Raw genomic sequence first — 26,681 nt, forward strand, 5'->3', positions numbered from 1 at the left:
TCTCACACTCTTTCCTTCCACTCTGTCTTTCTCTCACTTTCTGAATCAATCTCACACTCTGGCTGTTCTCTCAGTCTCTCAGCCATATCAAAGGGCCCATTTATGAGATATAGCTTAAGATTGATGAGGCAATAAGGCAAACAATACATTGTAATGAAGTATTTAAGGAGCTCATATACTGTGAGGATTGGTGACGGGGCCTCAGTGGGTGAAGTTAAAAAAGGACATCTACTTTTGTCCCCAAGTTCAAGGGTCTGCTGTCGACCTCCATTGATACCAGAAAAAAATTATTTCAATAAACTTTCACACCTGCTTTGACTGTAGGGAAAAGCTATGTCTCCTGCTGTGTGTGTGTGTGTGTGCGCCACTGCTTGTGAATGCAAGTGTGCGTCTCTGTATTTATGCTTAAACGATGCCCCCCAAACGCCTTCATCCTCTGTCTTTTTCATGCGAGAACGACGTTTACCGATCCATCCATCCTATGTGTCTTCACATCATGTTTTTCTTCTCCCCCCCTCTTTTTTTTTGCCCCACAAACTGTCTTTAAAAGGAAGAGGGGGGCCTGTGCAGGCTCATGGGAAAGAGAAAACGAGGGAGAGAAAGCGAGGGACTATCCTCCTTAGCGGCAGGCAGACCTTTTGAAAGGAGATGTTTGATTTCCTTTGAAATCGCCTGCGAGGCCCACTGCCATGTTGTGATCTTAAAGCATTCTCCGTAGAGGGTGCCGTCAGAGGGCCCCTCCCCATGCTGGGGCTCTCTCTGCTCTACCTGTCTGTCTGTCTGTCTGTCTGACTGTCCGTCCGTCTGGGGAGGGGGGAGAGAGGGTCAGAGTCTAAAGCTCTAAGTGTGATAGAGATGAGAGAAGAAGAGGAGAAAGTGAGACAGAGCTGCAAGGACTAATACTCAGTTCTTTATGCAGTCAGTGTGTGTGTGTGTTTGTCCGTCCGTGCATGTGTGTGCGCGTGTTTCTGTGTGTGGATGCTTGTGTGTTCAATTAGACAGTCTTACATCATCTTACATAGGACACACAATGCCTTCATGAGCACAGCGGTGAAGGTGGTGAACGTCCCTAACCAACCACAACGCCTTGTTGTCATCAGCCCTTTGTCCTTGCCTTCAATCCCACTGTCCTTCTAGCGCAGGCCTTTACACACTCATTAGATTATGAGGGTAGCGGCCCGTGTCCGGCGCGCGCGTGTCCTGCATGTGCGTGCGCAACTGTTCTCACCCGGTCTCTGGATCTCTGGATCTTCTCACGGTCACTGTGCAAGTTAGCCAGGATCTCTTGGCCCACTTGTTCTGAAAGACAAAAGAGAGGAGAAACACAGTATAGGTAAGCATGGGTACGCTGTGCCTGGGATGCACCCGTCTTCCCTTTGATTCCTAACTGAACCTTTTCTGAGAGAAGTTGAAGCTAAGTGCCTTACTTAAGGACATGACAGCACTAAGCCCCGAACTTGAACCAGTGATTTAAGTCCATTTCTTAAGTGCTCTGCTTCTGTTGCCAAATAGTCTAGTCCACAGCTAAAGAGGATAGGCATTGAGGTGTGCATTAAGACCCACAGTATGTGCGAGGTGTTTGTGTGTGTAAGCTATTGTAGCAGACACCTGGCTTCAGCTTAACCAGCCCACTAACCTTAGAACATTAGAGAACATTGGGCCAAAAACCCATGTCTGGCCTAGCTAAGCCTTACTTAGCACAGCTAAATTGAGCCTGGATCAGCTGTGCAACAGAACTATCAGCTTCGCCAACACTAGCAATGAATCCTAATTTAATGCCATATTCTTAGAATAGATATGGGCGGCTGTACGTCAGGAAGGCCCGGAAATATTTTTCGGGGCATCTCAGACTGTTCTGGCAATTCGAAGATAGAAATGTCATTGGGAAGAAGGATGTTTGATATTCCTTTTACAGTTGTGTCACAAACCATTTTAGGGGTAATGATGATGAAGTGGCCATTTTGGGTCCTTTTTAAACCTATACATGCCTCCTATAACTCTATGATCTGTGAACCATAGATGATACAGACAACATCTGGGTTTGACTATACTCCTTATAGTGTGCTTCTAGTGTGCTCTAACATAATGTATGTCTAGATTCTGAAATAGAAATGTTCACAGTCATTTATTCAACGTTAAAAGTGGAAGATATGACCCATTTAATACAGTGCCTTCAGAAAGTATTCACACCCCTTGACCTTTTCAACATTTTGTTGTGTTACAGCCTGAATTCAATTAAATATATATTTTTTCTTGCAAACAATACCCCATAATGACAAAGTGAAAACAAGTGGATACATTTTTGCACATTTATTGAAAATGAAATACAGAAATATCTCATTGTTCATACTGTACATTGGAGAAAGACTACCACTGAAGTATTGTGCTCAGTTTCTATTAACTTGTATATTAAATTCAAATATACACCCCAGAGAAGTTTCTGATGCCCTCCCAATCACCCCGTCCCAATCCCTTGGATAGAGCCCCTCTCCACTCTCACCAATAACCACCATTGAATCTGAGCTATAAAGACATACTTCCCCTGTCTTATTCGGTGTCCTGTGTGAATCTAAGTGTGCGTTCTCTAATTCTCTCCTTCTCTCTTTCTTTCTCTCTCTCAGAGGACCTGAGCCCTAGGACCATGCTCCAGGACTACCTGACATGATGACTCCTTGCTGTCCCCAGTCCACCTGGCCGTGCTGCTGCTCCAGTTTCAACTGTTCTGCCTTATTATTATTCGACCATGCTGGTCATTTATGAACATTTGAACATCTTGGCCATGTTCTGTTAAAATCTCCACCCGGCACAGCCAGAAGAGGACTGGCCACCCCACATATGCTCTCTCTAATTCTCTCTTTCTTTCTCTCTCTCGGAGGACCTGAGCCCTAGAACCATGCCCCAGGACTACCTGACATGATGACTCCTTGCTGTCCCCAGTCCATCTGACCATGCTGCTGCTCCAGTTTCAACTGTTCTGCCTTATTATTATACGACCATGCTGGTCATTTATGAACATTTGAACATCTTGGCCATGTTCTGTTATAATCTCCACCCGGCACAGCCAGAAGAGGACTGGCCACCCCACATAGCCTGGTTCCCCTCTAGGTTTCTTCCTAGGTTTTGGCCTTTCTAGGGAGTTTTTCCTAGCCACCGTGCTTCTACACCTGCATTGCTTGCTGTTTGGGGTTTTAGGCTGGGTTTCTGTACAGCACTTTGAGATATCAGCTGATGTACAAAGGGCTATATAAATAAATTTGATTTGACATACAAGGAATAACAATTTCTATTTGATTTATTTTACCTTTATTTAACTAGGCAAGTCAGTTAAGAACTAATTCTTATTTTCAATGACGGCTTAGGAACAGTGGGTTAACTGCCTTGTTCAGGGGCAGAACCACAGCTCGGGGATTCAATCTTCCAACCTTTCGGTTACTAGTCCAACTGCCGCACCAAATACTTGACATATCCTAATCTGTCCAGAACTCATTCATAGTACAGCAGGTTTGCAAATCACAAAAATACAAAAAATGACATTGTAGTATAGTTAAATCCTTCCTTCTCTCTCCCAAGCCAAACCCATCCCTCCCTCTTCACCTCCCCGGTTTCTCGCCCCTTTACCCCACCCAAGCTTTCCCCAACCTACCATCCTTGCCCACCCAAGCAAAGCTTGTCCCAACCTCCCATCCAACCTCCCATCCTTGCCCACCCAAGCTAAGCTTGTCCCTACCTCCCATCCTTGCCCACCCAAGCCAAGCTTGTCCCTAACCTCCCATCCTTGCCCACCCAAGCCAAGCTTGTCCAAACCTCCCATCCTTGCCCACCCAAGCCAAGCTTGTCCAAACCTCCCATCCTTACCCACCCAAGCCAAGCTTGTCCCTAACCTCCCATCCTTGCCCACCCAAGCCAAGCTTGTCCAAACCTCCCATCCTTGCCCACCCAAGCCAAGCTTGTCCCTACCTCCCATCCTTGCCCACCCAAGCCAAGCTTGTCCAAACCTCCCATCCTTGCCCACCCAAGCCAAGCTTGTCCAAACCTCCCATCCTTGCCCACCCATTGTCCCTACCTCCCATCCTTGCCCACCCAAGCCAAGCTTGTCCAAACCTCCCATCCTTGCCCACCCAAGCCAAGCTTATCCAAACCTCCCATCCTTGCCCACCCAAGCTTGTCCCTACCTCCCATCCTTGCCCACCCAAGCCAAGCTTGTCCAAACCTCCCATCCTTGCCCACCCAAGCCAAGCTTGTCCAAACCTCCCATCCTTGCCCACCCAAGCCAAGCTTGTCCCTACCTCCCATCCTTGCCCACCCAAGCCAAGCTTATCCAAACCTCCCATCCTTGCCCACCCAAGCTTGTCCCTACCTCCCATCCTTGCCCACCCAAGCCAAGCTTGTCCCTACCTCCCATCCTTGCCCACCCAAGCCAAGCTTATCCAAACCTCCCATCCTTGCCCACCCAAGCCAAGCTTGTCCCTACCTCCCATCCTTACCCACCCAAGCCAAGCTTGTCCAAACCCCCCATCCTTGCCCACCCAAGCCAAGCTTGTCCAAACCTCCCATCCTGACCCACCCAAGCCAAGCTTGTCCAAACCTCCCACCCAAGCCAAGCTTGTCCAAACCTCCCATCCTTGCCCACCCAAGCCAAGCTTGTCCAAACCTCCCATCCTTACCCACCCAAGCCAAGCTTGTCCAAACCTCCCATCCTTACCCACCCAAGCCAAGCTTGTCCAAACCTCCCATCCTTGCCCACCCAAGCCAAGCTTGTCCCTACCTCCCATCCTTACCCACCCAAGCCAAGCTTGTCCAAACCTCCCATCCTTGCCCACCCAAGCCAAGCTTGTCCAAACCTCCCTACCTCTCAGACACACTAAAGGTTTCCGCATGCTTCAGATCGACTGGCGCCTAGCTGAACTCTGCTAGCCGAACCAAATGAGTGTGCTCGCATACTCCAACTTGTTAGGGAGGATGTTCCTCTGGCGGGATCAAATCAGCGGATATTTTAGAGCGCCACCGAAAGTTTTCGATAAAACTCAAACTTTCATTAAAACACAAATGCAAGGTAGTGAATTAAAGCTACACTCGTTGTGAATCTAGCCACCAAGTCAGATTTGTAAAATGCTTTTCGGCGAAAGACCGTCAACAAAACAACAGATTTTGCGGTAGCCGGCGCTACCCAAAACGCAGAAATAAAATATAAAACATTCATTACCTTTGACGAGCTTCTTTCTTGGCACTCCTATATGTCACATAAACATCACAATTGGGTCTTTTTCCCGATTAAATCCGTCATTGTATACCCAAAATGTGATTTGCTGACGACCGGTCTGATCCAGAAAAATGCCCCTTTACATGACGCAACGTCACTTTTTAAAATTACAAAAGTTACCTATATACTTTTACAAATCACTTCAAATTACTTTTCTAAACCAACTTTAGGCATTAATAAACGTTTATAGTCTATTAAATTGATCACGGGGCGATCTGTATTCGATAGCAGCAAGTCTTGAAATCATCGTCCATGTTTTCACTTTCAAAACATCCTGTGGTGAGCCCAAAGAAAGGAAATGCGTCACGTTTCCAAACCAAGGATAAACCAGCCCCTAAATGACAGCATTGGCGACATCGTGTGGAAGCTGTAGGCATTTACAGGGGCTTGATATGTATTTTCTTCAGCCTTAGACAATACATTGACTGGCGGATGGATATTATTTTTGTGTTTTGGGTGAGCAGTTTTTCAAGGATTTTGACTCCTAAACACGTTATGTTCTAGCCACAGACACGATTTAACCAGTTTTAGAGACTTCAGGGTGTTTTCTATACACACACACTTATCATATGCATATACTATATTCCTGGCATGAGTAGCAGGACGCTGAAATGTTGCGCGATTTTTAACAAAAAGCTGCGAAAATTCGCAGCCTCCTTAAGAGGTTTTAAAAGATCTTTGCTTGAGAAACGAGAGCAAATTGGCAGTGGTACCTTTTGTCCTTTTTGAGACGCCATAGCCAGTATACACTTCCTCAAAATAGTTAGAATTTATCTAATCTGTCATTAATTTGGATGTTTTTGCAGAGGAGATCTTAGTCATGCAATTTTACATTAACATGATTGGAGCAGTATTTTTAAATTAAGAAATTTGCTTGAAAACGAGTCATCACTCACTGAATGACAACAAAGACTATTGTTATAACCTCAACCCGGCACAGCCAGAAGAAGACTGGCCACCCCTCAGAGCCTGGTTCCTCTAGGTTTCTTCCTAGGTTCCTACCTTTCTAGGGAGTTTTTCCTAGCCACCGTGCTGCTACATCTGCATTGCTTGCTGTCTGGGGTTTTAGACTGGGTTTCTGTATAGCACTTTGTAACATCGTCTGATGTAAAAAGGGCTTTATAAATACATTTGACTGATTGGTCAACAGTAGGGATTCTTCAATCAATCACCAACGATGGGGCGTAGACTTCGGCTATGAAGTCCAAAACAAACAAAAACGTCAGAAAATAGCGTCATAATATATGCACGAACTCTAACAAACTGAATCAGCTGGGAAGCCTTCACACCCATCTATTGACTTACTCATCCATTCCCTCCCAACATATACTGTACCCCATGCATCCACACACCTATTCTCTCCCACCCTCATACACATATTCACCATTCTCTCTCTCACTCACTCACTCACTCACTCACTCACTCACTCACTCACTCACTCACTCACTCACTCACTCACTCACTCACTCACTCACTCACTCACTCACTCACTCACTCACTCACTCACACTCACACAATTAGCTATCTCTATCTCCCACTGTTCCATCTTTACTTCTGTCTCACCACGCACACTAAGTTTGTTAAAGTACATTTCCATCTACAGTACCGGAATCTCTCACCTGACCACAGTCACGGTATTGAATGCTATTTTCAGTGTCTATGTAGTCCATTGGCATAGGCCACTTCTATCGTTACTTCATAGAGAATAACAGTTATTTGAGGAAAGTACATTATATTGGGGGGAGGGGGAAAGGATATGGTCTCAATTTACGATAAACTCAGTGCTCCTCTATAAAAACAAAGTAGCCTATCGCTGGCCCAGATTCACACACTGAGGCAAAAAAGGTTGATCAAAGCGGAAAGAAAGTGGGCTCTTCATGGAATAGCAATGTGGGCATTCATTTCCTGATTCCGCTTTGTTCAAGTTTATTTGCTGCTAATCTGTGAATCTTTGAGTGACAGTAGGTTGTTCGAGATTTGCGCAGATTGGAAACGTTGCAAGTTGTCAAATGAGGGTTTGTAAGTATTGAAAAATTCCAAACTTTTTGTTAATGTAATTCATGAAAGCACACTTTTAAACAAGATAAATTAATTAATACAACATTTAGAAAACGACTTATCAGCCATTATCGGAATGACCCTTGTATCTGTGGTGCTGCGTGTGTGCCAGTGAGAGCGGGCCGTTGTTGCCCGAGGAGAGAGAGAGAGCGACATTTCAGCAGCAGGTTCAAAATAATCACAGGCAGATTAACTAGATCACCAATTGAAAACATAACCAAGCGAGAGAACTGCTACAAGTTAACTATAGCTAACTAAGCATTCATTTTGTTGTTGCCTTTCCACCTGCACTGTAGAGCCTAAATAAATCTGCACCGTTGGAAAGCTGGGATTCCCCGCTATTAAACAATAGCCATGTCATTGTGACAACATTAAACATATTCTAATAGCCTAATTGACACATAACTTAATGCGCATAGATCTCCCCCAAAACATGAATATTTGGGCCTTATATATAAACATGTCTAGTCAGATACCTTGCTTTGAAACAGCCTACCTTATCCATTTGATTTCGGACTTAATGAATGAAGGAATCATTTTATAAAGACAAACGTATTTGGTTGTAATGTTGAAAAAGCCAATCCTGCACACCTAGGAGCTCTCCAGATCGAGGGTTGACCACATGTTGATAACATGTGCCTAACAGTACAGTTCTATGTGGGGGGCTAAGTGCCTTGATCAAGGGCACAACGGCAGGAGGTGGTAGGTCTACATGGGATCAGACACAGCAGCTTTCCAGGTTTAATAATGCTTACTTTTTCCATGTAGACTATATTAATAGTCATGAACATATGCGTTAAAAGTCATAGAGAAGTCATGGAAAATGTGTATAAACCATTAACAGTGAATAATCAGGTCGTCTCTATAGCATAATGCCATTTGTGAATTTCGGTGAACATAGTCGAATGGACAGTTCCTGCACTTCTTCCATCCATACCCCATAATGCCAAAGTGGAATTATGTTTATCAAAATGTTTACAAATTAATAAGAAATGTACAACTGAAATGTGTTGAGTAAATATGTATTAAACCACTTTGTTATGGAACGCATAAATAAATTCAGGAGTAAAAAGATTTCTCAATGACTACCTCATCTCTGTACCCCACAATATACAAATAGCTATAAGGCCCCTCAGTCGAGCAGTGAATTTCAAACAGAGATTCAAACACAAATAACAGGGAGTTTAATGGCTGTGATAGGAGATAAATGAGGATGGATCAATAACATTGTAGTTCCTCCACAATACTAACCTAATTGACAGAGTGAACAGAATATAAATATTCCAAAACATGCATCCTGTTTGCAATGAGGCACTAAAGTAAAACAGCAACACATTTGGGGAAGAAATGTACTTTGTGTTTAGGGCAAATCCAACAAAACACATCACTGATTACCACTCTTCATATTTTCAAGCATGGTGGTGCTTGCATCATGTTATGGGTATGCTTGTCATCGGCAAGGACTAGGGAGGTTTTTTAGGATAAAAAGAAACGGAATAGAGCTAAGCACAGGCAAAATGCTAGAGGGAAACCTGGTTCAGTCTGCTTTCCAACAGACATTGGGAGACAAATGCATCTTTCAGTAGGACAATAACCTACATCACAAGGCCAAATATACACTGCAGTTGTTTACCAAGACGACATTGAATGTTCCTGAGTGGCCTAGTAACAGCTTGAAACGCTATGGCAAGACATGAAAATAGCCATCTATCAATGTTCAAAAACCAACTTGACAGAGCTTGAATCATTTTGAAATAAATAATGTGCATTGAACAATCCAAGTGTGCAAAGCTCTTAAGAGACTTACTCAGAAAAACTCACAGCTGTAATTGCTGCCAAAGGTGTCATTATGGGGTAATCACTCTGTCATTATGGGGTATTGTGTATCGATGGGCAAGATAAAAAATGTTGGTATTTATTTTGAATTCAGGCTGTGGAATAAGTAAAATGGTATGAATACTTTCTAAAGGCACTGTAGGTCTGAAAAGGGCCTAAAATGGCCACTTTCTCAAAAACAGTTTGTGATACAAATGTAAAAAGCATATCAAACATCCTTCCTTCCAACTAAGTTTTATGTAAGAATTGCCAGAACAATCTGATACAAAAAAATATTCCTGGCATGGAATTGTCCATATATAGAGTGCATTCGGAAAGCATTCAGACCCTTTGACTTTTCCACATTTTGTTACATTACAGCTTTACTATAAAATGTATTAAATAAATGTTTTTCCTCATCAATCTACACACAGGTTTATAGAAATGTTTTCAAATTTATAAAAAAAATATGGAAACACCTTATTTACATAAGTATTCAGCCCATTTGCTATGTCCCTCGAAATTGAGCTCAGGTGCATCCAGTTTCCATTGATAATCCTTGAGATGTTTCTACAACTTGATGAGTCCACCTGTGGTAAATTAAATTGACTGGACATGATTTGGAAAGGCACACACTTGTCTATATAAAGTCCCACATTTGACTGTGCATGTCAGAGCAAAAACCAAGCAATGAGGTCGAAGGAATCGTCCGTAGAGATCCGAGACAGGATTGTGTCAAGGCACAGATCTGGGGAAGGGTAACAAAACAATTCTGCAGCATTGAAGGTCCCCAAGAACACAGCGGCCTCCATCATTCTTAAATGGTAGAAGTTTGGAACCACCAACATTCTATTTACAGCTGACCGCCTGGGCAATCGGGGGAGAAGAAGCTGATGGTCACTCTGACAGAGCTCCAGAGTTCCTCTGTGGAGATGGGAGAACCTTCCAGAAGGACAACCATCTCTGCAGCACTCCACCAATCAGGCCAGACGGAAGCCACTCCTCAGTAAAAGGCACATGACAGTTCATTTGAGTTTGCCAAAAGGCATCCAAAGGACTCATATTGAGAAACATCATTCTCTGGTCTGATGAAACCAAGATTGAACTCTTTGGCCTAAAATGCCAAGCTTCACATCTGGAGGAATCCTGGCACCATCCCTACTGTAAAGCATGGTGGTGGCAGCATCATGCTGTGGGGATGTTTTTCAGCAGCAGGGCCTAGTCAGGATCAAGGGAAAAGAGATCCTTGATGAAAACCTGGTCCAGAGCGCTCAGGACCTCAGACTGGGGCGAAGGGTCACCTTCCAACAGGAGAACAACCCTAAGCACACAGCCAAGACAATGCAGGAGTGGCTTCGGGACAAGTCTCTGAATGTCCCTGAGTGGCCCAGCCAGAGCCCAGACTAGAACCCGATTGAATATCTCTGGAGAGACCTGAAAATAGCTGTGCAATGACACTCCCCATCCAACCTGACAGCGCTTGAGAGGATCTGCAGGGAAGAATGGGAGAAACTCCCCAAATATAGTCATACCCAAGAAGACTTGAGGGTGTAATCAATGCAAAATGTGCTTCAAGGGTTAGAAGACTTTTGTAAATGTTTTTTTTTTTTTCTTCAAATGTTTAACAAATAAGTTTTTGCTTCTTCATTAATGGGTATTGTGTGTATGATGATTAAAAAAAACTATTTAATCAATTTTCGAATAAGGCTGTAAGGTAACAAAATGTGGAAAATGTCAAAGGGTCTGCATACTTTTCGAATGCACTGTACTTAGAATAAAACATAACTACATGCAATTCTAGGAATTTTATCCAACAATTGCAGAGGGTGAATTGTATGCATTTTAAATGAGGTAATATAGATAAATATTCTCATTTAAAAAATGTAACAATTGCTTTAATAATGGCTTAATTTGTATTTGTAATGTATCCCCAAATCCATGTGTATGTGTGTATAGTGCATATGTTTGTGTTGCTTCACAGTACCTGCTGTTCCATAAGGTGTATTTTTTTTATTTTTTTTTTTAAATCAAATTTTACTGCTTGCATCAGTTACGTGATGTGGAATAGAGTTCCATGTAGTCATGACTCTATGTAGTACTGTGTTCAGGACTTGGGGACTGTGAAGAGACCTCTGGTGCATGGGCGCCAGTAGTTCAAACAGACAGCTCGGTGCATTCAACATGTCAATGCCTCTCATAAATACAAGTAGTGATGAAGTCAATCTCTCCCACACTTTGAGCCAAGAGAGATAGACATGCATATTATTAATGTTAGCTCTCTGTGTACATCCAAGGGCCAGCCGTGCTGCCCTGTTCTGAACCAATTGCTAAGTCCCTTTTTGTGGCACCTGACCACACGAATAGTCGTCCAGAACTAAACTAGGGCCTGTAGGACCTGCCTTGTTGATAGTGTTAATAAGAAGGTAGAGCCGCACTTTATTATGGACAGACCATCTTAGCTACTGTTGTATCAATATGTTTTGACCATAACAGTTTACAATCCTAGGTTATTTATTTTAATTTTAATTTATTTAACCTTTAACCCCAGTTAAGAACAAATTCTTATTTTACAATGACGGCCTACCCCGGCCAAACCCTCCCCTAACCCGGACGACACTGGGCCAATTGTGCGCCGCCCTATGGGACTCCCGATCACAGCCCAGGATCGAACCAGGGTCTGTAGTGACACTTCTAGCACTGCGATGCGGTGTCTTAGACCTCTGCAACTAAACTGGGCTCTTATATCACTTTAATTCCAGCTCTCACAACAGTATCTCAGGCAGTGCAACTACATCCTGCTACCGGACTCCAATCAGCAGATGCAATATTCATAAAACCACTTTCTTTGAAATGCTGCTCTTCTATCGTGGATGTAAACACATTAACGCACACTTAGAAAACATTGCCAACAAGGCGCCTGACAAGCTCGTCAGTGGTCACTGTCATTTCCTGGTCCCTTGGGTTAGACGGAGAAAAAAAACCCACACCAAACAAACAAACCTAAAAAAAAAGATCCCACCGCTGCCACCAACTGTAAGCAGGTACTGCATTAGGGTAAAAAAAAAATGAGGGCGGGAGAAAAAAAAAGAGAAGTGAGGAATCTTTGCGCGGATCAAAGACGGCCTTTCAAACACACCAAACAATCCGGCGTAAACAACGCATTGCTGAGTAGATTACACTACACAGGTGCGGCACTCCAAAGAGCCCATGTGCTGCGCTGCCTGTTTAGGGGAAACGCCGCAAAAAAAAAAGGGCTACATCTGGCAGCTAAACAAGATAGAAAGGAGAGAGCGCAAAGAGAGGAGGAATAGAAAAAAAAACGGTGGGGGGGGGTACGCTGTCGAATGAGTGACGCTTGTACTCCCTTTCCTCTCCCTACTATTCCACCCAACGCGCGCACAATGTCTCTTTTTGCCTTCATTAATTTCTAATCAGGGACGAGACAGATTGAAGGATACACAGATTAAACAGTGCAGTCAGACAGTCACATGTGACAAATAGGGCAGATTAAAAGACTGAATACAGGTATTAATAACCATAATAATACAAGCACCCCCCCATCCCTACCCATGTCCCCTCCAAAAAGAACAAGGAATAAACAGGGAAAGGAGGTGCGGCAGGAAATCTTCTGTAAAGACAACTAAGCGCCTCTATCTGTCTCTGTCCGGGATGGGGCTTAAAACAAATGAGGGTGACAGTGCTATACAAGTCTTTGGCGTGGAGGAAGACCGAGAGCGCATTATTGGTAAAGCACACACTCCAACTGAGAAGATGGATGAGGTCGTTGCAGAAGAATAGGGCCCAATGGCATCCTGCTGTAAAGACTCTGCTGCTGGAGCGGTGCTGAGTTGACATTAAGTCCTTGGTTGTAGTGTACAGGGCCTCGCTCTGAATGATACACATGTAATGAAATGTTTAACGGAGTCCCCTCTCTGTCCTTGAGCTTTCAGTAAACAGATACACAATGTCCTTTCGGATTATGGTTGAACTATGCCTCTTGTAGCTTCCCCAAGAGGCTAAAACCTCTTGATTAGTGCCGCAATGTGTTGAACCAAATCTAATCAAAATCAAATCATATTTGTCACATGCTTTGTAAACAATCATTGCAGACTAACAGTGAAATGCTTACTTACAGGTCCTTTTCCAACAATGCAGAGTTAAAGATATAACATTTAAATAGCAAAACGAGGAATAAATACCCAGTGAATAACGAATAACAATAACATGGCTAAATACAGGGAGTACCAGTACAGAGTCGATGTGCAGGGGTACGAAGTAATGGAGGTTAGCTATGTACATATGGTAGGGTAAAGTGACGAGACAACAGGAGAGACCGGTAGCAGCAGCGTGTGTGGTGAGTGTGAAAGTGTGTGTGGCGTCAGTATGCATGTGTGCGTATGCTGTGCGTGTGTGTATGTGTAAGTATGTGTGGGTAGAGTCCAGTGTGTGTGCATAGTCAGTGCAAAAAAGGATCAATGCAATTATACCAGGTAGCCGTTGAACAGACCTACTTAGCGGGGGGGGGTAGAAGGTGGCTGGAATCTTTGACAATTTTTGGGCCCTTCCTCGGACACCGCCTGGTATAGAGGTCCTGGGCGGCAGGTACCTCGGCCCCAGTGATTCACTAAGGCTGCTATAGTATCTTAACAAGAGGGTCTCCTTTCTTATCTTTCTTCTTGTTAAAAAAACAAAAAACAATCTGCTCGCTCGCCTCACTTTTCAAACAATGAAACCGGTTAAGCATTCGATATAATATGCATGGCCTAACAGTGACACATAAACACACAAAGAGAGCGAAAGACAACCGCCCAGGCGCATTTCAGGGGCTAAGAATGGGCCTTGTGGATTCAGGTTTCTTTCCATTCTACTGGCAGTGCTGCTAAGAGGAGCCGTGCGCCTGTCTCTATGAGAGGCTGGCCTGTCTCTCTATGAGAGGCAGGCGGAGTCAAGGTTTCCGAGAGCGCGCCAGCTATCTAACGCAGAGCACCACCATTGTGCACCTTTCGAGGATGTTAAATCAAGGTCGTCACTGGCGGTGCGTTTATCCTTGAGAGAGGCAGACAATGACAAAATGAGGATGAATTACTCCATATGGAAAGTCAAAAGCGTATCAATTTCCATGAAGGGTTCAAATGAAATGCTTCCACTTTAAACGTCTAGGTCAGCTAGGCTACATGTACCACAGCCACCAAAATGGATTAAGTGCCATCGCTTCTATGACTGCTAACACAACTACTCATCCTCCAACCACTACTGATGAAGGTCATAAGCACTGCACCAACAATGGTGTAGACAGTATCTCCCCCTGGATAGGTAAGTTGTACATTCATTTAATTGCCGGGCCTGTGTGCTGTAAAATCCGTCGCAGTATGATGAAGTGTCCCCAGAGCCGACAGACTGTAGAACACATTAAAGACTCTCAGCAGCCAGGTCCACAAACTCAAAGATAAATATTTCCCTTAGCTGTGGGACCACAAATGGGATGTTCCCATTAAGAAATCGCTCACCCTACACACACACACACACACACACACACACACACACACACACACACACAGACCATTAGCTATGTACACACACAGCCTTCCCCAGACGGGAAAAGGGGATCACCCTTTACCCCTCTCTCTCTCTCACACCACGCACACTAAGTTTGTTAAAGTAACATGTCCATCTACAGTACCTGACTCTCTCACCTGACCACAGTCACTTTCAGAGAGTTAGGGTAATGTTCACGAATTGACAAATCTGTTACCTGGAAAAGGGAGCTCTCATAACGGCTAAATGTTGAATTCGGCTTTTGAAAACCAACAAAGCTACTGTGGAGGAGGATGAGAGACGGCTTTTCTAATAAGCATATCTTCCCCTGATGGCATTCCGTCCTGCAATCAGTAATAAAATAAAGATCCCCCTCCAAATCCATTTCCATGTAGCCTGTACTTAAGCTCTATCAATACGCAAATAGGTCACGTTAAAATTGCTGTATTAGATAATATCACCTGCATCTGTAAATCTCTGATGAGGTTTTGACTCGACAGATCGTCAGCATGCTTCCAACCCACACTGGTTCGTTACACTACAGACGGCACTGTGTCAACGCGTGGGCCGTCGTCAGAGTTTACGACAGTGAAATATCCAAAGTGGATTCACATCTAGGTTACGGTGCGTTAAGGCACCATCATAAACAGCTGGCGTAGACAAGGCGTGAAAGAGTGCGTCAGAGTGAGAAGTGTAAAACAGAGATTGGATCAGAGTGAATTAACAGACCGTTTGAAACAGGGTCACAGAAAAGTACGATTCAAAATAACTCCACATGTATAATAGACATTTTTGTCAACATCAGCTACTATTTATGAAAAGTCACGACCTCAACAAAATGGCGCAAATTGAACACTGAGCTAAAGAAAATCCACGTCAAATTCAGAATCACTAAAACTTCTCTCTACGCTCAACCACCAGACAGAACAACCCTAGGTTATCTAAAACACAGGAAATGATCATTTCCTGCTGACGATCCGGACTTGTTGCTCGTTAGCATATAAAATATTCCCCTCCCGTTTGAACGGCTATTAACTATTTAAATGACCCTGGCGCTAGGCCTTGCTCAGACTCGCTTGCTAAACATCCATATCCCCCAAAGGTCCATTTAACAAGTCTATTACTCTTCTCACATTATAAATCACACCACCACTAGAGAGCAGGACTTTATATATTAACTCACCCTCTTAACAAGAGATTAGCAGAGGGTATATTGTAGAGGGACAAATAGAGGTACTAGATAAGAGACCCAATGGTGTGCTGACTGAGTTTGCCTCAATCAGATACTGAGACAAATCAACTGAGCAGTATCCAGATCCATCCTTCCACCTTCCCTTTGGTTCTATGGCCTAGTGTTGGTGAGATGCATTGGGTCTCACTACATCATCACACGGTTGTCCACATCATACTTCTGTGGAGCAATGGGAGAGAGAAAGGCCAGTGTAAGCCAGTATAGATAATTGTAGCCCAGGCCAAAGAAGCCCAGTCAAGGTAATTACCATAAGGTTAGAAGTCTACTTCCCAGCCAGTCCATCCCATCCCAAGACAACCCACCCCAGCCACCATTCCAGGGGCCCCTCCCACTCCTCCCTCCACAGGCACACACATAATTGGACACATCATCAATTTTACAGGAGCAGTTTTTAGAGCAGTTCCACCGTGAGATGTCTGGGGCCCCTTTTTCTTTCTCTCCTTTTCTATCTTTCCTCTGCTCTGGTCCCTGTCTCCCCTGAGCTGAAAGGGTACAAGCCCTGACAGCGGTAACACTCTGAGGCTCAGCACAGCTCTGTTTCATTAGCTGGTTGAAACCACTTTTTAAAGGTTACCACACAAACCTCTATCCGGACACAATCCACACAGACAAAGGAGTGAAAACGACCCGAGGGAGTTGTGAAGGTGGAGTAGGTGGATGGAGGTGGAGTCTGCCACTGTCTCACATGCAAGCACAGACTGACACACACAAGCCCCCCCCACTCCCCACACCCCACGCCTACACACACAAAATGACAAATTCTGCATCTGCATTCACTAAACTCGTTGGCTGGAATACCTGGGGAACAAGTTAGCTTTCTTTGTACACCGTCTGGAATATTTTCCTTACACTCATTGAAGTTGTTCACACCACTTTCTGTTTCAAATGCCGAGCCCACAGGCCATGTGTCCAGTCTTGGTCACATCGGCTGACTTGGCTCACAAAGTGAAGTAGGTAAGAACCAGGTCATTGGGGGTGATGCAGCATCTGGACAATCTCCAGTGTTGTGACAACTAACAATAAGAAGGAGCTATATTCACCTTCACCTCAGTACACTGCTTCCCCTGAGTATGACCCCTATTGTGTGTAGTCAGCATTTCCCTTGAACAGCAGCGGAGGGATAAGGTGTATTCTGAGCTGGCAGCCCATCTGAGGGGCCTTTTCTTGAACGAGTTTCCATAGACGTGAGCAGACAAGGGTGTACACACCAAGCAGGCTGACCAGCCCTGCTGTGGGCCTTCATCTGCACGTGGATGTTTGCTATGAGCAGCGGTGTGGTAGGCAGCCAGTCAGGACATATTTCTGGGGGCCTTTCTTCACTCCGCGCCGGGCCGTGTTTTATTCATCGCCTGCGCCCTGACCCCGCAGATCTCCTGTTCTGACAAATTACTTCTGATTAAGACAGATCTCTATTAGTCAGCCACTCAACTTAGCCTATTCATCATCCCGCCCTTTCCCCTGCTCCCCCTCCCTCCCTCGCCCGTCCGTCAGACCGGAGCAAGACGCAAAGGAAATGTTCCGCCGCGGTTTTAAATGGCTGATTACGGACAATTGGCGGATGGAGAGATGTAAGGGAGTCTTATGGGTGATAAGACGCAGGTTTAATGGGTATAAATGACCAGGCTGACTAGGAGGACCAGCTGGTAATAGAACCATTTGTTTCAGGCAGAAAAGGGGTAGGGAGAAAAATGAAGGCTGTTTTTCTTCAATTGAACTCCCTCGCTGCCTCGAGTTCAAACACTCCTGTTCCCGAATGGACTTTTAACAGTGAGGTCCCTCTCACTCGCCATGAATGAGAATAGATGAGGCTCAAGAGCGGTGGGGTTGTTTTACATTTATGAAATTACTCCGTCAAGCACACACAGATGCTGATGTGGACATGGCCACAGACCAGACATTTACACACAGTCAAATAATCAGGCACAAAGCAATGCACCAGCTTACAAATAAAAACCAATATTTAAATGTGAGGGAACTTTAACGTACATTATAAACCGGGTAGATTGGGTCCTGGATGCTGATTGGCTGAAACAGAATTTCAGGTGTGTGTATATCAGACAATATACCATGTGTATAATATTTTACTATTCTATTTTATATTGGTAAGCAGTTTATAATAGCAATACGGCACCTCTGGGATTTATGGCATATGGCCAATATAGCACAGCTACGGGCTGTATCCAGACACTCCGTATCGTGCTGAAGAACAGGCCTTAGCCATGTATATTGTTCATATACCATACCTCCTCGGGCCTTATTGCTTAAAGATGCACTATGCAGAAATTGCTCAAATTCGAACAGTTCGCCTAATTTCAGTTTATGTGACAAAACAAGCAAGTATAGTGTAGAGAATCATTGTACCATCTAAACTGCTGTGAAATATATTTTCCATAAACAAAAATATTATATTTTCAGCTGGTGTACAAAACCGAAAATAAAAGACGAAAAAACTCAACTTAAGGGAAGCATAGAAATAGTACTTCTTAGACATTCTTTCAATGAGAATGACATATCTATATCACACACTTCTATGTGAATCTGGTTAGGTCGCCCAAAAAGTTACATATTGCAGCTTTAAGTATCCCAATACACTACTTGTAATGTAAAAACTTAAAAACACGTTGTACTGAAGACAACTTGAGGTAAAACTTCTGAAATCATAAACTCCTAAGTTAAAACAGAGCAAATACATAAAGCAGCTCAATAGCTGTAAAGTCCTATTGTTTAAATCCCAAAACATACTGACTAAATTAACCTGAACCACAATAATGGGTAACAGGGGGAGGAGAAGGAGGAGGGGGTTGCTGTCAGCAAATTGCCTGGAGTTAATCAACCCAGTCTTCCTGAACCATCCAAATGAAAACTAATGGACTTTGGGCCACGCTGTGATTGCCTCAACACACTTACAGAAGTAAGATGGGAACGACGCCTTACAGGGCCTTCAATTAAAAATGTTGAATTTCCACAGACGGCTGGTCAGGCCATACATCTACTGTATCCACGCAGCCACGAAGGTCAATTCTATGGATCAAATGGACTTGACTGATTAATTCCATTTCCACTGCTCCCGGAATTATTTGCACGCATTGATTAAGGTTATGGTCAGAATGCGTAGAAAATGTATGAAGTGTGGAATTAAAAGCAACCTACAAATAAGATTAAATTGCGTAAATATTATTAACAGTGCTGGTACTCTTATCTTACAATGAACAAAAATATAAACAACATGTAAAGTGGTGGTCCCATATTTCATGAGATGAAATAAAAGACCACATACATTTTCCATATGCACAAAAAGCTTATTTCTCAAATGTTGTGCACACATTTGTTTACATCCCTGTTTGTGAGCATTTCTCCTTTGCCAAGATAATCCATCCACCTGATTGAAGTGGCATATCAAGAAGCTGATTAAACAGCATGATCATTACACAGGTGCACTTTGTGCTGGGGACAATAAAAGGCCACTCTAAAATGTGCAGTTGTCACAACACAATGCCACATATGTCTCAAGTTTTGAGGGAGTGTGCATTTGGCATGCTGACTGGAGGAATGTCCACCAGAGCATTTGCCAGGGAATTGAATGTTTATTTCTCTACCATAAGCCACCTGCAACATCATTTTAGAACATTTGGAAGTATGTCCAAACGGCCTCACAACCGCAGACCACGTTTAACCCCGCCAGCCCAGGACCTCCACCTGCGGGATTGTCTGAGACCAGCCACCCGGACAGCTGATGAAACTGTGGGTTTGCATAACCGAAGAATTTCTGCACAAACTGTCAGAAACCGTCTTAGGGAAGCTCGTTGTCCTCACCAGGGTCTTGACCAGATTGCAGTTCGGCGTCGTAACTGACTTCAGTATGCAAATGCTCACCTTCGATGGCCACTCGCACGCTGGTGAAGTGTGCTTTTCACAGATGAATCCTGGTTTCAAGTGAACCGAGTAGATGGCAGACAGCATGTATGGCATCGTATGGGCGAACGGTTTGCTGATGTCAACGTTGCGAACAGATCGCTCCATGGTGGTGGTGGAGTTATGGTATGAGCAGGCATAAGCAAAGGACAATGAACACAATTGCATTTTATTGATGGCAATTTGAATGCACAGAGAGATACCGTGACGAGATCCTGAGGCCCATTGTTGTACCATTCATCCGCTGCCATCACCTCATGTTTCAGCATGATATCGCAAAGCCCCATGTCACAAGGATCTATACACAATTCCTGGAAGCTGAAAATGTCCCAGTTCTTCCATGGCCTGCATACTCACCAGACATGTCACCCATTGAGCATGTTTGGGATGCTCTGGATTGACGTGTAGCAACTTCGCACAGCAATTGAAGAGGCGTGGGACAACATTCCACAGGCCACAATCAACAGCTTGATCAACTCTATGCAAAGGATGTATCGCGCTGCAAGAGGCAAATGGTGGTCATCAGATACTGACTGGTTTTCTGATCCACGTCACAACTTTATTTAAAAAATAATAATTTTAAGTATCTGACTGGGAATACAGATGCATATCTGTATTCCCAGTCATGTGAAATCCTAATGAATTTAATTAAATTGACAAAATATAAAATCTTTGAAACTGCTGCATGTTGTGTTTCTATTTTTATTCAGTGTATATACACACACAAGCAGCATCACAGACAACATAACAAACAACCGCATCAGACTCCTTTCAGCCCATTGTTGGTAGTGAGGAAATAACTAAGCCATAGCCTACGAAAGTAAAGGTGCCTTTACAATAAGCTTTACAGCTAATTACTTTCAGTATGTGGTTGGGAATAAATTAAAGCTTATCATTTGTGTAGTGGACAATAGAAATGACTATCACAGTACAAACTACTGACATAACACAATAACCATCTCACAGCTGACAAATAGTCTCAATGTAGAAAGGAAATAAGTGGAAACTGTATGGAAAGACGACGAAAGAAAAAACCTATGAGGAAGACTGGAGAAGACGAATACATATGAAACAAGGATAAATACTCATAAACTTGGAAGCAGCAGAAGGAGGTATACCCGCAATTAAAAAACCCAAACATCTCAATTCCTCCTAATCAAACGCAGCATCCCTTCTACCCTCCTCGGGCGGAACACACAAGCGGAGGAAAGAAGTTTGTCAGTTTCGCGAAACGGACTTGAAGAAAATACATGAGGGGAAGAAGAAACTTGACGTTACGCCGTTGCCATGTCCACAGTTTAGGAATGTTAATAATCGCTTTACTCTTGATTAAAGGCTTTTATGTCTCTAATCAGAAAGTTGACAGACAGATCAAAGCGTGCAACACTATTTTTCTTTGCCTTTTAATTATCTATAAAACACCACACCTCGGGCTGCTCTTCCCTGCCTATCTCCTCAAACTCTCGGCGAAAGACGACGAAGGAAGATCTAACACTTCTTAACAGTTCATTATCCAATAAAAAGGGGGGAAACAACGAACACACTCCACACACACACACACACCAGGCACAACCATTTCGAAGAGCTTTAAAGCAATCTTCACAATTAGCGAAGACCTGGGGAGGCCTGTGTTCCTCTCTTTATTGGCGCGTCCCAATTTGAAACGCCTTAATTGTGTTTGTCAAAACGGACGCGCCATCACCCTCATTTGCATGTTTTGACAGGGCCTGTCGTGATTCAAGCACCACCCCCTCCCATCGGAGCTCAGGGAGTATTTAGCAAATTTCAACACCTACTGATTATTCTGTTAATAACTCATTAATTTGTGCTTTGTTACAGATCCTTTCCCCCTCCCCAATCGTCGGAGAGTTAGAGTAAAAGTGAGGCAAACGATATGTTTAGTTGTGCAACAACTCGTCGCTATGTGGCCATCCTGATGTAATTTTTATATATATATTTTGTAACCTTCATTTAACTGGGCAAGTCAGTTAAGAACAAATTCTTATTTACACCGGCCAAACCCGGACGATGCTGGGCCAATTGTGCGCCGCCCTATGGGAACTCCCAACCACGGCCGGTTGTGATACAGCCTGGATTCGAACCAGGGTGTCTGTAGTGACGCCTCTAGCACTGAGATGCAGTGCCTTAGATCGCTGCGCCACTCGGGAGCCCAATGATGATGATGCTGTTAACCGTTTCTTGTTGTGATCAACATGATTCAACTCTGTATCGCTGTCTGTTTCTGATTGACTGTTCTTAAAGGGATTTACATAACACCAGAAGCTCTTTGGTCTTTTACACCCTAAGGCAAGAGCCAGGGCCCACACTTTCAAGGTTTTGAACTGACCTCAATGTTCCTCATCCCATTCATACAGGCAATGCCAAGAAGCACCCAGACTCGTAATCCAGTTCTAATCAAATGAAAGGCAAATCGACAAAGAACATTCCATTCCCCCCTCATCAACAAACTCGCTAAATAAACATAGCACCACGTCAACGATATGTAAAACAAGTGTGCTCGGAAAAACAAACAAACAATCTACAGGGACGTAGGACTGTCGGCGGTAATTTAACGAAGGAGGAAAAGGAGGGCGTGAAAGCAAGACATCAAACATTAGCCTGAATGGAAAGCACAAGACGATAAGCGTCAGAGCGCTGACAGAAGCTGACAGTTATTAACACTTAAGGATTCTTTTCTCAAACTTTGAATTCATTAATACTCATGAGAGCAGTGGAGTGTGTTCCCAGAACACAGAGAGGGCTTTGGTTGGACATAGTTCATAGTCAGCTGGAAAATGACACAGTGAGAACCGCAAAGGCCGACAAAGTCTTTGTTCAATAGCAAAGACCTTCCTCTATTGTGTGCTCTCCAACGTTGCTTTGAAAACCTACTAATACAAATGGATTATGATTTGACAAAAAATAAAAAGGAAAATGGTGCCCAAAGAAAACACTGAAGTTTAGAGTTAAACAATTTGTCGTGGTGACATAATGGCAAAAAAACAAAAACAAAAAACATGACAGAGACACGAAACCCATTTCACCTAACAGAAGGATGAATTTCTAAATGCTTACACATGTATTTAATGGTAAAGGTTGTACATCCGTTATCCTGGTGCCTGGTCACCTTACCCCTTTACATGTCTACCTCTATCACTCCAGTATCCCTGCACATTGTAAACACGACCCTGTATATACTACGCTTACTTACTTTCTCGTGTTTTTGTTCTACCTTGTTATTCTTAGTACTGCATTGTTATTGATTACTGCATTGTTGGGTTTAAAGGCATTTCACTATACTTGTGCATGTGACATTAAAACCTGAAACTTTATGAATGACCACTAGCTCAATGACAAAAAGGTTTGCCCCCATGTCAGTGGCTATTACAAATTCCTTTAGTCTACGCTTGTTTATCATTGTACCTAAGCTTACATAGTTCATGAAATGATCGACGGTGACCTTTCTGTGGCCTTCGTTGGCCATGAGGTTGCACAACAGCTTAAGGTGACCGTGGCTATTTCTTCCACCAAGCAACAGCAACGCTTATGGTCAGAACACTAGATCTTTGTGGCCGCTCACAACAGCAAGTTTGTCTCTCGCTTTGGGGTTAACACACTTCCCTACTCTTGTGAGAGCACAATAATACAGCTATTATCAGAAGGATATGAGGCATAGAGGGGGCTCACAAGAGAGAGATGCATCATGTGCCTCATTTAACAATGAGCACAGCCACGGATATGAAGGACAATTATTGTCATTGGCCATTATTGTTATTTTTCTCCTGAATAAAATGGCACACAAGTTTATAAGTAAAAGCGCATTGTCAACGTAATCCAGAGCAAAACAATTGAAAAGTTACAATGTGTTGTACATTATGAACTGGTTGGTTCGAGCCCTGAATACTGATTGGCTGACAGCCGTGGTATATCAGATCGTATACCATGGATATGACAAAACATTTATTTATACTGCTCCAATTACTTTGGTAACCAGTTTATAATAGCAATAAGGCACGTCAGGAGTTTGTGGTATACGGTCAATATACCATGGCTAAGGGCTGTGTCCAGGCACTCCGCTTTGCGTTGTGCATAAGAACTGCCCTTAGCCGTGGTATAATGGCCAAATTCCACACCCCATCGTGCCTTATTGCTTAAATATACCACGGTGTGAATGACAACTGCATGCATTATATTCAGTATATTTGCGCTGTAACTACTTCACTGAGTGGATAAGATCGTGGAGAAAAAAAAAAAGTAAAACGTGTAACAATAAAAGTAATAATAGATACACAATGAGTAACAATAACTTGGCTATACACAGTACAAGGGGTCAAATGAAGCAGATTCTAAACTACAGGACTGTTTTGCTAGCACAGACTGGAATAAATGCCGGTATTCTTCAGATGACATTGAGGAATACACCACATCAGTCACTGGCTTCATCAATAAGTGCATCGATGACGTTGTCCCCACAGTGAGTGTACGTACATACCCTAACCAAAAGCCATGGATTACAGGCAACATCCGCACCGAGCTAAAGGGTAGAGCTGCCGCTTTCAAGGAGCGGGACTCTAACTTGGAAGCGTATAAGAAATCCCGCTATGCCCTCCGACGAACAATCAAACAGGAAAAGCTTCAATACAGGACTAAGATTGAAACATACTATACCGGCTCCGACACTCGTCAGATGTGGCAGGGCTTGCAAACTATTACAGACTACAAAGGGGAAGCACAGCCGTGAGCTGCCCAGTGACACGGGCCTACCAGACGAGCTAAACTACTTATATGCTCGCTTCAAGGCAAGTAACCCTGAAACATGCATGAGAGCATCAGCTGTTCCAGACGACTGTGTGATCACGATCTCCGTAGCCGATGTCAGACCTTTAAACATGTCAATATTCACAAGGCCGCACGGCCAACTGGATTACCAAGACGTGTACTCCGAGCATGCGCTGACCAACTGGCAAGTGTCTTCAATGACAATTTCAACCTGTCCCTGTCTGAGTCTGTAATACCAACATGTTTCAAGCAGACCAAAATAGTCCCTGTGCCCAAGAACACTAAGGTAACCTGCCTAAATGACTACCGACCCGTAGCACTCACGTCTGTAGCCATGATGTGCTTTGAAAGGCTGGTCATGGCTCACATTACCACCATTATCCCAGAAACCGTAGACCCACTCCAATTTGCATTCCGCCTCAACAGATCCACAGATGATGCAATCTCTATTGCACAACACTGCCCTTTCCCACCTGGACAAAAGGAACACCTATGTGGAAATGCTATTCATTGACTACAGCTCTGTCCTCAAAGCACATCACTAAGCTAAGGACCCGGGGACTAAACACCTCCCTCCGCAACTGGATCCTGAACTTCCTGACGGGCCACCCCCAGGTGGTAAGGGTAGGTAACAACACATCCGTCACGCTGATCCTCAACACAGGTGCCCCTCAGGGGTGCGTGCTTAGTCGCCTCCTGTACACCCTGTTCACGCATGACTGCATGGCCAGGCACGATTCCAACACCATCATCAAGTTTAACGATGACAGTGGTAGGCCTGATCACCGACAACAATGAGACAGCCTATAGGGTCTTAAATAATGTCTCATAGACTTTTGTGGCAGCCCGCAAGCTGTGCTGCAGTACGGTGCAAATTTTAAAGGAAGAACCACAGTATGTGATGAATCAAAAGAGTTAGAGCAAAAAGGGTCAATGCAGATAGTTCGCCAATTAGCTACCCGGACTAACAAAACATAGACTACACACCATTCTGAATTGCTATACATAAAGCACTAATGAGAAAAAAGGATAATACATGTCTGAAATGTTTTAAATAACCTATCCTGACAGAACACTCGGATAGGCCTACAACCACTATCAAAAAGGGGAAGCAATGCATCTCATTCAAAATAGCAAATTCTCTAAATACAGTTGAAGTCGGAAGTTTACATACACTTAGGTTGGAGTCATTAAATCTTGTTTTTCAACAACTCCACAAATTTCTTGTTAACAAACTATAGTTTTGGCAAGTCGGTTTGGACATCTACTTCGTGCATGACACAATACATTTTTCCAACAATTGTTTACAGACAGATTATTTCACTGTATCACAATTGCAGTGTGTCAGAAGTTTACATACACTGAGATGACTGTGCCTTTAAAAAGCTTGGAAAATTCCAGAAAATGATATCATGGCTTTAGAAGCTTCTGATAGGCTAATTGACATTGTTTGAGTCAATTGGAGGTGTACCTGTGGATGTATTTCATTGCCTACCTTCAAACTCAGTGCCTTTTTGTTTGACATCATGGGAAAATCAAAAGAAATCACCCAAGACATCAGAAAAATAATTGTAGGCCTCCACAAGTCTGGTTCATCCTTGGGAGCAATTTCCAAACTCCTGAAGGTACCACAATCATCTGTACAAACAATAGTACGCAAGTATAAACACCATGGGCCCAGGCAGCCGTCATACGGGTCAGGAAGGAGACGTGTTCTGTATCCTAGAGATGAACATACTTTATTGCGAAAAGTGCAAATCAATCCCAGAACAACAGCAAAGGACCTTGTGAAGATGCTGAAGGAAACAGGTACAAAAGTATCTATATCCACAGTAAAACGAGTCCTATATCAACATTAACTGAAAGGCCGCTCAGCAAGGAAGAAGCCACTGCTCCAAAACCACCATAAAAAAAACTATGGTTTGCAACTGCACATGGGGTTAAAGATTGTACTTTTTGGAGAAATGTCGTCTGGTATGAAGAAACAAAAATAGAACTGTTTGGCCATAATGACCATCGTTATGTTTGGAGGAAAAAGGGAGAGGCTTGCAACCATGAAGCATGGGGGTG

At 43.6% G+C, this 26,681-nt stretch overlaps 1 protein-coding gene across 1 annotated transcript in view; it reads right to left on the bottom strand.

Annotated features, from left to right (window-relative positions):
* Positions 1–26,681, bottom strand: part of LOC121840851 (vesicle transport through interaction with t-SNAREs homolog 1A-like) — a 110,394-nt gene that overhangs the window by 48,083 nt on the left and 35,630 nt on the right. Inside the window, exon 3 of the mRNA XM_042306288.1 lies at positions 1,229–1,299. Within this exon, the coding sequence (XP_042162222.1) occupies positions 1,229–1,299 (71 nt within the window). The remainder of the gene's footprint in view (positions 1–1,228; positions 1,300–26,681) is intronic.

This window comes from Oncorhynchus tshawytscha, linkage group LG25 (assembly GCF_018296145.1).
Source record: "Oncorhynchus tshawytscha isolate Ot180627B linkage group LG25, Otsh_v2.0, whole genome shotgun sequence".
Lineage (NCBI taxonomy): Eukaryota > Metazoa > Chordata > Actinopteri > Salmoniformes > Salmonidae > Oncorhynchus > Oncorhynchus tshawytscha.